The 13,691-nt window shown below is 44.5% G+C and overlaps 1 protein-coding gene across 1 annotated transcript; it reads right to left on the bottom strand.

Moving 5' to 3' along the window:
• Nucleotides 1-24: 24 nt before the first annotated feature.
• On the bottom strand, nucleotides 25-12,418 carry tmem97 (transmembrane protein 97). The gene is made up of 3 exons (XM_052035216.1): nucleotides 12,022-12,418; nucleotides 7,640-7,784; nucleotides 25-4,297 (listed from the first exon to the last, which is right to left on the bottom strand). Exons 1-3 carry the CDS (start codon nucleotides 12,178-12,180, stop codon nucleotides 4,047-4,049), a joined length of 555 nt encoding a protein of 184 aa, XP_051891176.1. The 5' UTR covers nucleotides 12,181-12,418; the 3' UTR covers nucleotides 25-4,046.
• Nucleotides 12,419-13,691: the final 1,273 nt, after the last annotated feature.

Below are 13,691 nucleotides of genomic sequence, written 5' to 3'. Positions count from 1 at the left end.
AGAGCACATTTGCAGTGGATACCAATCAAAGTTATAGCGTACTCTGCTACTGGAAAAAAGGGGAACAGAAAACAACACACACCAACATTTGGCGTTGACTTGAACCATCAACTTTCTATTCAAATGAGTGATGTGACCTTGAATCTGGATTTCTTTTTAAACCTACAGTATCAATAACCATGGAATTGCTAGTTTGACATTTCAACGAGAAAACATCCAGTTCACTAATGACCTTCGGGGAAGGAAATCTGTCCCAATTTGGCCTATATCTGACTCAGGGCCCACCAACACCCCACTGTCCAGGGCCCAAACAGTACTTTCAGAAGAAGCAGCAATTCACTTGCACTTCCAATCTAGTTACTGCATTTGGTGTTCTGTACATTGGAGGAACCAAACACACTGGGTAATCATGTTTGCGGAACAACTCCATTAATCAGCAGGGATAATCCTGAGCTTTCAGGTTCTTGTCACCTTAACTCCCTCTCTGACCTATCGGTTTGTGGTCTCCTGCATTGTTCCAATGAGGCCCAATGTATGCCTGAGGAACAGTTCCTTGCCTTCCATCTGGACAAGTTGAAGCCTTTGGGGTTCAATGGAATTGAGCTGCATTTCACAGCTAGCTTGCTTTCCCTCCCTCCATCTATTCCACCCCCTCCCACTCCCATGTTGTTATTTGGGCCAACAGGTACTCCTTTATCAATGTAAGAACGTAAGAAACAGAAGCAGGAACGTCGCTTAAGTCCCAGGTGTGTAATAGACTTTGCTTCAGTCTGATCTCTCTGAATTGGGAATTGGAACAATTCCCTTCCAAATGCTTCAATGTGTAGCTACTGCACAATGTCATATTCTGTTCCATAATTCTTACTTTGATTCCTGACCAGAAGGTAACATCAGCACCCATTTCCTCTCCAAGCTACAGATTAGCCACCACTACTACTTCATTATTGCTAGGTCAAAATAAAATCATGCAATTCCCAATGTAACACTAGCATCGTCATAATGATTGGATAATTTCAAAAAGAGACTCATTTCACAGCAATTAATGATAGAATATCAAGGCAACCATTGCCTGTGTCACTCACGTCCCATAAAATCTCCTTCCCATAAACGGGAGGAGATTTTAATTAAGTATTCTGGTTTGCATAACATGCTGGAAATATCCTAATTATTTTGGCATTTTTCCCAATATTCCTAAATAATGCTGTATTTCTTTAACCTAACAATCTAAAGTGTGCAATCAGAGACACAAGACACTGAAGATGTTGAAATCCAGAGCAAAAAAACAAACTGTTGGAAGAACTCAACGGGTCAGGCAGCATCTGTGGGGGCAGAGGGATGGTAGACGTTTTGGGTCGGGACTCTTATCACAGCTGAGAGTGTTGAGGGGAGCTTGCCAGTACAGAGGTGTGAGGGAGGGGATGATGGGCAGATGGAGACAGGAGGGGGAGGGTGGGCTGGAGCTGGAGACAGTGGCTGGTGGGTGATAGGTAGACACAGATACGGCGAGAAACGGGTCAGATGGAGCCAGGTGGGGGTGGGGGAAGGTGGATATGGAGGCAGATGCTGGACTCTGATAAGTAAGGAAGATAAGTGGGACCAGCTCAGTGAGGAGGTGATGTGCAGTTGGGGGAAGGTGCAAGAGACGTGTGGGTGATAGGCAGATGGGACCAGGTGGGGGAGGGGAATGAAACTGGGTAAGGAGGGGTGGGGGTGGTGGAGGGGTGGGGGTGGTGGGGGGGGGGGGGGGGGTTTGGTAGAAGGTGGGGTGAGAGAACCTGGGAGGATCGGAAGGAGGGAGGAAGGAACATGGGATGTGGGATACCTGAAACTGGAAAATTCAATGTTCATACTCTTTTTTTCTCCTCATCTGTCTCTACCTACCTCCCCACCCCACTGGCTGCTGTATCCCAACTCTGCCCCTCCCCCTCCCCTGGCTCCATCTACCCATCACCCCCCTTCCTCATCTGGTTCCACCTACCAGACCCTGCCTCACCCCACCCTCACACCTCTTTATACTGGCTATGTCCCCTCAACACCCTCAATCCTGGGGCAGGGTCTCAGCCCAAAACACCGACCATCCCTCCGCCTCCACAGATGCTGCCTGATCCGCCGAGTTCCTCCAGTTTTTTTTGCAATCATTGTTTTATCAAAGTTCAGATTAGTCTCATATTTTACATGTATTTTATCATTTAGTTATTTAATGAACACTTGTACAAAAGAACTTGTCACAACAGTGAAAAATATCATTCAAATATTAAAAACAAAATGTGTTCTCAATTAAAAAAAGAAAAAGAAAATACAGTTTATTGATAGTGCGTCTACCAAGATTATTTGTAACAATGCAAAATAAACAGTCATTTAGCAGTCACATAGATCGTGTATACTTATGTGAAAGCACACATGGATAAAGGCTGTTCATTGTGCTATTGCCTAGTTACAGCAACATTTTGATCCTAACGCTATTGCATGCAATTACAACCAAATGGAAAAGAGAATCCATGCAATAATCCAAATGTTATAGGCAACATTCTGAAGAGCAAATTTGGGACAGGAGTCATAATGTCTTTCTTTACAAGAGTGACTTTATGGTTCCGTGATAGTTGGCACAGGAAATGAAGATGGTTACTAAGACCAATTGACCCACAGAAGTGGTCTGACCAGTGTCCTGGCGTGTACATTTGGAAAATAAATCCTCAAATCCAGGCACCTTAGTGTGGTATTATGTTCTGTTTGAATCTATAGGGCTTAGACATTTGGAAAGAATTGTTCTCAGCACTGTTGTCTCACTGATAAATTGGAAGATCATAGATTATTAGTTTTTTCAGCCTGACTGATACTTTTGCTGCCATTAATTTGTCTATCAATGTGGTTCCTGAGGCTTCACACTTACCTAGCTGATGAGAATTAAACCTTGCCTGTTATTCCCTGCTTCAAAATAAAAGAGGCAAGGGGAGGGGATTAAAAGGGTAAGCAGAGTGGTGGGTGCAGAAGGATAATGGAAAGGAAATGGATTGGACAAAAGTCCATTGATCTCATTGTATCCAAAGTTTTTTTTTACTTACAAAGATATATCACCAAAGGTAATTATGGAATGTACAGTGCAAATCAGAAAACCTCTCTGATCATTTTAAAAACAGAAAATACTGGAAAGACTCAGCACCTGAATAGAGAAACTATTAATATTTCAGGGAAGAAACCCTTTGCCAGAACTGGGAAAAGGAGATTATTAAAAAAGGTGGTTTTATGTTGCAGAGAAGGTGACAGACGGGATTGACAGGACAAAGGAGGTATCTGGGATGGACCAGGTCAAATGGTTGAAGGGGCATATAGAAGGTGATTGGCCTTCTTTGTTTGCTTTATGTGTTGCAAATCAACATCTGTGGATGTTGATGTGGATCAACATCTCAGGCCGTAGAAATGAAGAAAGGAAAACTGAGTCAATATCACAGATGCAAAAATTACAGCAGAAATGGAGAGATTTTCTCTCTCTGTTAGTACAACCTGACCAGCTGTATACATCCCACTGTCCTGCTGTCAGCTACACAAACACAGACAAAACATCATCACCCTCTATCTCCCCCTTTTGATCTGGCTTCACAGATATTTCCTTCGTCCTGTCTATTCCTTCCAGTCACCTTTTCTGCATCTTAGAACCATCTTTTTTATTTCTCTCTTTCCCAGTCCTGATGAAGGGTCTCCAACCTGAAATGTTCACTCTTTCTCTTTTCACAGATGTTGCCTGACCTACTGGGTGTTTCCAGGATTTTCTGCTTTTATGTTAGACTTCCCGTATCTGCAGCTTATTTACAAACTAGTCTATTGTTGTGACCCTTAGGCTGGTAATTTTAACTGAAAACACTCCTATTAAAAAGGGGGCTGCTCTTACATGAAAGTAAATTTTTAATGAATTCCATTCTGATGTACAATTTTATTGTAAAATTGCTCTTAAATTTTGTGCTGTAATTCTGTAAAATTCTAAAGTAGTAATGCCCGGTATTTGACTGGGAAAATGGGAAATGATTCTCTGAATGGTTAAGTGGAAACTGTTATTGCTTCTTCTTTTCCTCAAAGGAATTGTACCGTTTGCTGTAAAGCATAGTTAGTAGGATCATAACTGGGATGAGTAAATAGGGAATATAAATAGCTAAGAGTGATAAACGTTCTGAGAGGGTATTGGGTCCTGGATATGTTGATTTTGAGAAATCGTTAAACAGAATATGTCCAAGGATTGAAATGACCGTTGTAGCCACATGTGTGGAGTACACGATAGCCGGTGTCCTTATCCATGAACGACTTCCTGTACATAGAGGTAATGGAAAGCATTATTTTACAAATCATGTCTCTCTGTCTGCTGTGTATTTAATAATTATTCTAGACATCATCTTCAAATGATAAAACAAAAATCACACTGTACCAAAGAGGTTCTGCATCAGTTGTCTTTTAACCAAGATTATAGGGTTTAAATTAATTTTTGAGACTGGCATGGAGTTACATGATGTGTTTTTATGTCCACAATAACCCACATACTGTATGAATGACTTTAGTATATTATTGTGAGAAAGTACAGTGCTAATGAGAAAGAAACCAAGCCATCCCTTATAAGGAAAAGGAATTTGCACATCTATGGCACCTTTTTTGTCCATTTTGTCCACTGTGCTTCAGGGATACTGAAATACTTCTGAAGTTGTTACATAGGAATCATAGCAGCTGACCTGGGCACAGCAAGACCCCACATACAGCAATGGGATTATGATTCTGATATTGGTTAGAGGGATGAATATTGACGAGGAGATTGAGATTAATTGCCCTGTTTTTCTTCTAAAGAATGTGATTGGTTCTTTTAAGCCACTGGAACAAGGACAGGGCCTCAGTTTAATAAATAAGAGTATCTCTGAGAGTGCAGCACTCCTTCAGTATTGCACTGGGGTGTCAGTCGTATTCATACCCAAGTCTTTGGAGTGGCATTTAAACCCACAAATTTTTGACAGGGAGGAATGATGCCAAGTCTGCTGTGACTGGTAGAGTCAATATTGGGTGCTCAATACCTGTGCTCATTCTGGTAAAGTTCACAGTACAGGGAGGAAAAAGCAGAGGAAATGATGATACTTCAATATTTAATATTTCCCACATTTTGAACATCAGAGCTACTTTCTTCCCAAAATAATCGTGAATGGCAGGTACAATACATCATTCAGGGTGGAAGCCAATGAACTTATTAAGTGCAATTCACATGAAGCAAAAATAAACTGTGCCCATCACTCAGTTCCCAATGGTCATTTTGTGTCATTCTTGGTCATAGTTTACTTCAGCTTATAAAGTGTTATATTGTTAAATCATACAATTGCAAAAAAATACAAATGGGGAGTTAATAGAAATCAATGATAATCTTGCAGAGCCGGTTACAAAGAATTTTGCAGTCCTGAAATCAAACAAAATAACCTTAAGAGAAAATTTCTCTCCACTGTATTTCCTGCCAGAAATCTATTAAAGGATTCAATTGTCATAATAAATGAAAAAGCAAGTTAATGCACAAAATCTGAAGCTCAAGATTAGGTCATCAACAATGGCTCAATCCTATTTTCCTTCTCTGCCACTCCCTCCTAGTCGCCACTGAGTCATCGACTGCAGGCAAGGAGGTAGCCAGATATCCAAAGATGTGGGACAAATGCCTCAGAAAAATCTCCGCTTTCTCCCTTTCCATTAAGAGGTGGTGTCTGTTGTATTTTCTTTACCAATTGCTTAGTGATGCAGCAGTAATAAAAAAAGAATTATTTGGTCAAACATCACAGAATTCCCAACTCATGGCATGAACCATTAAGATTCCCAAAACAAAAGGGTGTAGTTATGCTATATCTGGATCTGGAATGATTTAAGGGTATCTGCGATGAGAGGGTTGTCCTGTCAAGAAAGGTTAAACAGTTTTGGTCTTATTCCTTGGAGTTTAGAAGAACGAGAGGCGACGTTATTCAAACATATTAGATTGTAAGGTGACTTGTCGGGGTAGATGTTGAGATGTTTTCACTAGTGGGAGAGTCACTAACCAGGGGACAGAGCTGCAAAATAAGGGACTGGTTATTTAAAACTGAAGTGCATAGAAGTTTCTTCTCTCGGGGGTAGTGAATCTCTGGATTTCTCTGTCCCGAGGGTGGTGGAGGCCAGGTCATTAGATATATTTAAGGTGATGGTGGATAAGTATTTGAAAGATCAAGCAATTGATGGGAATGGACAAATGGCACAGAAGGAGAATTGAGGCCAGCGTAAATCAGCCACGATCACGAACGGGGTGGGGTGGGGGGGGGGGGCAGGATTGAAGGACCAGGTGGTCTACTCCTACTCCTATCTTCTCATGTTCTCGTGCAGTGAGGGACTGAGATGCATTCATTGAGGGGGGATGGTCAAAGAGAAGTGTTCAAAATTATTAAAGAGATGGAGACAGTAAATAGCCAGACAATTTAAATTCTTCAGTAATGTGTTGATGTCAAGAAACTGTGCAGCTTGGGAGGGGAGATGTGGAACTGCTTGGGGATAAGATATCTGAATTTCAATTGCACCACAAAATTTGAGATTGTATTATACTCAAGTAAATGGCAGTTTGCTAGACCAGAGTTATACTTTTACTCAAACTGACTGAAACATTTGTTGAATACAAAGCCAACTAGAAGTCCCAGGATATGTGCATGATATGTGATGATAACAAGTACACAGAGTTTGTACCAAATACAAATGCCACGTCAATGAAAGCATCAAAAACATCCATTGAAAATGTGGGTTTGACGATATTCTCTTGTGAATTACAGTATTGTAAAGTGGAAAAAGAACACATGTCACTCCCATTTTAAAGTCCATACAAAAGAAGTGTTGGTATGATTGTAGAAGAGATGGTGAACCAGTACAAGATTTTAAAGAGACTTTCAATGATGAAATATGTCCCATTTTAGACATTACATTCAAATGAGGGTTTTACAAGCAGTATAAGGGATGTGTGCAACACCATCATTCATAGGCTTCCTAAAATGAGAGAAAATCACTATAATGAGAGACTTAAAGTCAAGGAAACTGGAGAGATTGTTCAGAGGAGGATCAAAGAAAAGTGCTCAAAATAATGAAAACGTTTAAATCAGTAAACAGAGAACCTTGCCTGAACAGAATAAAACACAGAGTTCATTAGTGCTAGGAAAGTAAAGGAAGTGTTTAAGAAGTTTCTTTTCATGTGATAGATGAATGCAGAATTTTTACCACAGTGACTAACAAAGCCAAGCCGAGTACAATTAATATGGAAATTTAAAAATTCAACAAATTAAATATTAAAGGATAAGGGAAATGAACTTAGGGATAAATGGCTTTCTTCTCAATTGAATTTTTTATCTCTAGTCAGGGAAGTACACAGGGAAAATAATATAAAGGGACAAAGAAACATGTTGCAATATAATTATTGCAACAATAGGGGTGCCCAAAGCCATTTATTGCTCCATGTTTTCATATAGTAATAACGTGCTTCAGTAAAATAAAACAATCTCACGACTTTTAATCTAGAATGATACCATTCTACTGATGTCATGTTTATGAGCTAAAACCCCAAATGCGATTGAGAAAGGGAACATCAGATTAATGCACAAGCAGAAATAAACACTGTACTGACCTTTGTAGAATGCATAAGCTGCAACAGGAAAGAAAGGCATCTGCAGCAATGCTTCGCAAACAATGCATGCACTGAACCATGCTGGTGGATCCATTATCATTGGGTCTTTGAACTTAGCTGCATACCACCTTAATAAGCCTTGCAGCTGAGGAAAGAAATACGGTGTTTAAAAATAGTTCAAACATTGGCAGAAGTTTCTTCAGCCTCAAATCAAAGTTTTTCCAACGTGTGCCTGAGTCAATAGTTAGCATTAACAAACCAAAGTTCAACAATTATTACTGCCACAGACCAGCTGAATATGACATACAGCATGTTACTACTAGAAAGGGCAACAACGTGACACTCACTCTGATCTCCAGATTCCCATATGCAGGATCAGCTTGTTTACTCACCAGAGTTTAACGATAGGATCACTAGGCCATCAGAATTCCACCAGGTTAAATCGCTCAGCTACTGTAAAATGTTGGTAATGAAGTTTCCTTCAACACTGTGCCTTTGTGTCAGTTTCCTTACTGTGCAATGTGCATGTTGGGGCTTCCCTGGAGACTGTGAGGTGTGAGCATGCTGGAGTTTCCTTAGATATTGTGCGCTGGGAGTTTGAATGTTTATTTAGTTACAGAAGGAGGCAAAACAAGTTGTCCAGTCAAAAAGAGTGTGTTTATTAAATGTTGATTTCATTTTCGTAAGTGGGCAATATCCTAGAAGTGGAAACATTAGAGAATGCAGATGCTGGAATCTGGAGCAAAAAACGAGCTGTTAGAGGAACTCAGCGGGTCAGGCAGCACCTCCGTAGCTGCTGGAGTTTCTCCAGCAGCTCATTTGTTGCTTTTAATATCCTAGAAGTGTTCACTTTCACTTTGTGCATATTGGTGGGACCAGGCCATTGTGCTCCAAGGTCTCCTCGGCACACTGTGGACCAGAAAGGAAAATTGCCAGTCCCCGAAACCACTCAGGGTAATTTTGGGATCTTTCCATTCCGGGAAGGCCTATAAAGTTTCTGTTGCAAATAAAATGAAAATTGCTTGAAATACTCAGATCAGGCAGTACCTGCAGATAGAGAAATGTTTCAGGTTGGCGAACCTTTGCCGTTGCCGGGAAATGTTGGGAGATTAAAAGAGGTTCAAGTTGTAGAGAAAAGTAAGTGGAGAGAACGACAGGGAAGGTCTGGTGAAGAGAGATTAAATAATATAAGTGCTGATGGAACTAGTTAAAACAGAGTGGTAAATGCTCATGGCTAATAAAAGCTTTAATGGGGCAAGTGTTAACAGCAGGGAAATGAGCGAAATCTGAAATTATGAGAGGAAGAGAGAGGGAGAGGGGGAAGAGAAACAATACTAGGACCCTGAGATGAAAGGCCGAAGTGTCTGATTACCAAAGGTGGACTTTGTTGTGACAGTCATTCATGTGCTGGAGAAGACAAGTGAGTCGTCACTTAAATTCGCCATCCCACTCCCATTCTAATCTCTCAGTCTTCAGCCTTCTACACTGTTCCAGCAAAGCTCTGTGCCAGTTTGAGGAACTGCACCTCAACAGACAAGCCAGATTTGGATTCATGGAGACACAAGAGGCTGCAGATGCTGGAATCTGGAGCAACACACAATGTGCTGGAGGAACTCAGTAGGTCGAGTAGCATCTGTGGGAGGAAAGAAATTGTCGATGTTTCAGGTCGAAACCATGCATCAGCACTGAGAGTGGAGAGGAGAGATGGAGAAGGGGAGTGTCGAGAAAGGATTCCGAGGCGATTGGTGGACTGAGGAGGGGGGTGAGATGACAGGCAGGTGGTGACAGGGAGGGGAGGTGAGTGGGGATGGAGCTGGAAGATGAATTCAACAATTTCAGATGAGAGTCATCTCGGTCATAAACGTCACAGCTCCAGCATTTAAATGTTCTATTCTTCCTCCGGTAACTTCAGTTTTCTTTAATCTACTGTTTCCTCAGGCACACTTTTTGTAATTTACTGACCCATATCACTATCTTCCAGCTGACTTCATCACCACTTAGGTCACATAAACTCTCCTGTCAATCACCCAATCACAGCCCCTTCCTTTGTTCTCTGCACCTCTTCCCCTTTTCCTGCAAAGTTTAATTTGACCTTATCTCCAACCTTCCCCTGTTCTGATAAAAGTCACAGACTTGCAACATCTGTTTTCATCTCCCCAGATCCTGCCTGACATGATGAGTATTTCCAATAATCCCTATTTTTGTTTCAGAATCAAGAGCATTTTGCTTTTGCCACTGGCTGAATGTACATTGTTTACGATTAAGATCTTTATTAGTCTCATGTACATCGAAACACACAGTGAAATGCACCTTTGCGTAGAGTGTTCTGAGGGCAGCCCGCAAGTGTCGCCATGCTTCCGGCGCCAACATAGCATGCCCACAACTTCCTAACCCGTACATCTTTGGAAGGTGGGAGGAAACTGGAGCACCTGGAGGAAACCCACGCAGACATGGGGAGAACATACAAACTCCTTACAGACAGTGGCTGGAATTGAACCCAGGTCGCTGACGCTGTAATAGCATTACGCTAACTGCTACACTATGCAGTAAAATGCATGGATTGTTGCAATTGTGTAAAAGTAACAAGTACAGAAGGAACCTGTTCAATTGTTAGGTATCTTACCAGTACAAAACCAATCCAATAGGTTCAATCCAAAACTGTTCAATGAAAACCAGTCAAATGCCAATATATTTTAGAGGTACCCGTTCAAGGGAACCCATTCAATAGAACAACAAACAATCTGCTGGATGAATTCAGCAGGTCAGGCAAGTTCAATGTCAAGGGATACGTTCCCCAGGTATAAATGCCATGAAAATTAGCTTTTTGCAGCAGCCCGGTACATTACAAACAGCATCTGAAGAGGGAGATGGACAGTCGACGTTTCAGGTCAAGACCACGACAAATGCTGCTCAACCATCTGAGTTCCTCCAGCAGTTTATTTGTTGCTCCAGATTCCAGCAGTCTCTTGTGTCTCCATTAAATAGAAAACAGACCAATGGACCTGCAACAGTGGGAGCGCAACAAAGGGTTTGCCTTTGGAGGCCTGCAATCTCCACAGATTAGAAGAACGAGAGGTGATTTCATTGAACAGTCATAATTCTTACAGGACCCAACAAGATGGATTGAGGGCGAGTGTTGACCCCTGATGACAGGAACCGGGAGGCTCAAGTGAGTTATTTCAAAACAGAGATGCGCAGATTCCGGATGGTGAGGGAGCCAACAGAATATGGGAACGGACAGGTTCTGGAGAGCTCGGCTGGAGAATCGCCCATGATCTGGATGGAAACAACAACAAGCTCCAAGGACCAGGGTGTCAAACCCAGCTCCTGGCGCTTAGCAACGTGGAAACCAGTCCAATGGGAACCCTCCCATAGAAACCGGTCCAATGGGAGCGGGTCCACGGAAACCGGTCCAATGGGAACCGGCCCACAGAAACCGGTCCAATGGGAGCGGGTCCACGGAAACCGGTCCAATGGGAACCCGCCCATAGAAACCGGTCCAATGGGAGCGGGTCCACGGAAACCGGTCCAATGGGAACCGGTCCACAGAAACCGGTCCAATGGGAGCGGGTCCACGGAAACCGGTCCAATGGGAACCCTCCCACAGAAACCGGTCCAATGGGAGCGGGTCCACGGAAACCGGTCCAATGGGAACCCTCCCACAGAAACCGGTCCAATGGGAGCGGGTCCACGGAAACCGGTCCAATGGGAACCGGTCCACAGAAACCGGTCCAATGGGAACCCGCCCATAGAAACCAGTCCAATGGGAGCGGGTCCACGGAAACCGGTCCAATGGGAACCCGCCCATAGAAACCGGTCCAATGGGAGCGGGTCCACGGAAACCGGTCCAATGGGAACCGGTCCACAGAAACCGGTCCAATGGGAGCGGGTCCACGGAAACCGGTCCAATGGGAACCCTCCCACAGAAACCGGTCCAATGGGAGCGGGTCCACGGAAACCGGTCCAATGGGAACCCTCCCACAGAAACCGGTCCAATGGGAGCGGGTCCACGGAAACCGGTCCAATGGGAACCGGTCCACAGAAACCGGTCCAATGGGAACCCGCCCATAGAAACCAGTCCAATGGGAGCGGGTCCACGGAAACCGGTCCAATGGGAACCGGCCCACGGAAACCGGTCCAATGGGAACCGGCCCACGGAAACCGGTCCAATGGGAACCCTCCCACAGAAACCGGTCCAATGGGAGCGGGTCCACGGAAACCGGTCCAATGGGAACCCGCCCATAGAAACCGGTCCAACACACACCGTTCCGAGAGGACGTGGTGCAATAGGAACCGACCCACCGTTCAGTGATCTTGGAATGAGCCGGACTCGGGGCGACGGCGGGACGGGGCGTGACCGCAGCCCGGTGTCAAAGACTCACCGCGGCCGGGAACATCCAGCGGGGTAGCAGAGCCTGCAGGTCGATGGCGAGGGTGACGGGGATGTGCGTGATGAAGTAGAAGCAGAAGATGCACTCGAGCAGCCGGCCTGGGGATGCCATGGTGTTGTCGGGGGTGGGACTGCGGCGGAGTGGCCTCATACCCAGCCCAGGCGATTGGCTGCGGGGAGGGGCGGAGGCGGAGCCGCCAGCACCCTCACTGCCGCCGGGCGGACGGGACAGTTCATCAATAAATGCTCCTGCCGTTGTCTCTGGGGTATATCCCCCTCTCCCCTCCCCTGCAGGACCAGTGCTGGGTCTGCCTGACCTTCCACTCACGGTACCAGAGGCTACTCTGCGGCCAGTTGTTGTGCCGGTTCATTGCTGCGGATCTGGGCAAGTTCAGTCACTGTCAAGTTCAGCATTGACGTCCCCCCCCCCCCCCCCCCCCCCAGTTGCCCTACACCCCCACGGGCCCGACGTGACGTTGAACTTTGCCGCTTCCGTGCCCATTTTTTTCTTAATCTTGGGGGTGTCTCCATTCCCAAGACTACAGACCTCTCTCCCCTCTTCACAATCTGTCTAGACCGCTCCTTCTGGGCTCCTGACCTCTCTTCATCGATCCATTCATTGCGAACAAAGATAGCGGCGTTTAAGAGCTATTCAGACAGGCACGTGAACAGGCAGACAATGGAGGGATACCGACCATGTGCAGTTTAAATTGGCATCGTGACAGGCAAAGTCAAAGTCGAGTTTATTGTCACATGCACAGGTGCAATAAAAAAACTTGCTTGCAGCAGCATCACAGGCACGTAGCATCAGATAAGCAGCATTCACAAGAAAAACAAACGTGAATTATACACAAGTTTTACAAGAAAGAACACAATTAGGACAAAACAGAGGTAATGGGCTGAAGGGCCTGTTCCTGTGTTTTTCTGTGTTCTATGTCCACTCCCCTCACTCCTTTACCTACTCCCTTCCGAACGTGCAGCACATAGAACCAACCCCCATATCAAACCACCGACAAGGGGACTGACATTGCGAACTAACCCCCATCTCACAGAGGCCAATCATCAGTTCTCAAACCCCTTCTCATAACTCCCTCTGGACCATGACCCCACCACCAAACTTCAGATCATTGTCTCCCAGACAGTCCCAGACCTCATTTCCTCAGGAGATCTTCCAACCTTCTGGAAGATCAGCCATGCACAGCAAACCTCCACCTTCTGCCCAAGATCCACAAGCAGGACAGTTCAAACAGACCCATTATTTCAACCGGCTTTTGTCCCAACAAATTTATTTGATTCCTTACTTTCCTCCCAGTGTGGTCTCTTCCAACTTACACCTGAGGCACCTCTCATGACCTCTGCTACTTTGACAGGTTCCCATTCCCTGGTCCCAACTGGCTCATCTTTATCATGGATGGATAATCCCTCTCTAGCTCCAACCCACACCAGAATGGTCAGAGGTCCAACCTGTTCCCCTTGACAAACATACACATACATTCCCTGGCTGAACCTGTTCTCACTTTGAGCAACAACTTCTTCATTACCTTTCACTTTCTCCAGATTAAGGGTGTAGCTCTCGACACTTGCATGGGCCGTCTTTTTGTGGGACATGTGGAACAATCTTTGTTTTGGCCCTACCCAGACCCCCTCCCTCAACTCTTTCTC

The sequence above is a fragment of the Pristis pectinata genome, chromosome 21, assembly GCF_009764475.1.
Source record: "Pristis pectinata isolate sPriPec2 chromosome 21, sPriPec2.1.pri, whole genome shotgun sequence".
NCBI lineage: Eukaryota > Metazoa > Chordata > Chondrichthyes > Rhinopristiformes > Pristidae > Pristis > Pristis pectinata.
Note: the sequence above shows the minus strand (reverse complement) of the source record. Positions and strands in the feature narration are given on the sequence as shown.

Excerpts from the sequence above, each read along its gene's own strand:
- tmem97 (XM_052035216.1), bottom strand. The coding sequence starts at position 12,180 with ATGAGGCCACTCCGCCGCAGTCCCACCCCCGACAACACCATGGCATCC. Across the intron at positions 7,785-12,021 it reads GCTGGATGTTCCCGGCCGCG|CTGCAAGGCTTATTAAGGTG; the intron begins GTGAGTCTTTGA and ends TTCTTTCCTCAG. Across the intron at positions 4,298-7,639 it reads AGCTTATGCATTCTACAAAG|GAAGTCGTTCATGGATAAGG; the intron begins GTCAGTACAGTG and ends CTCTATGTACAG.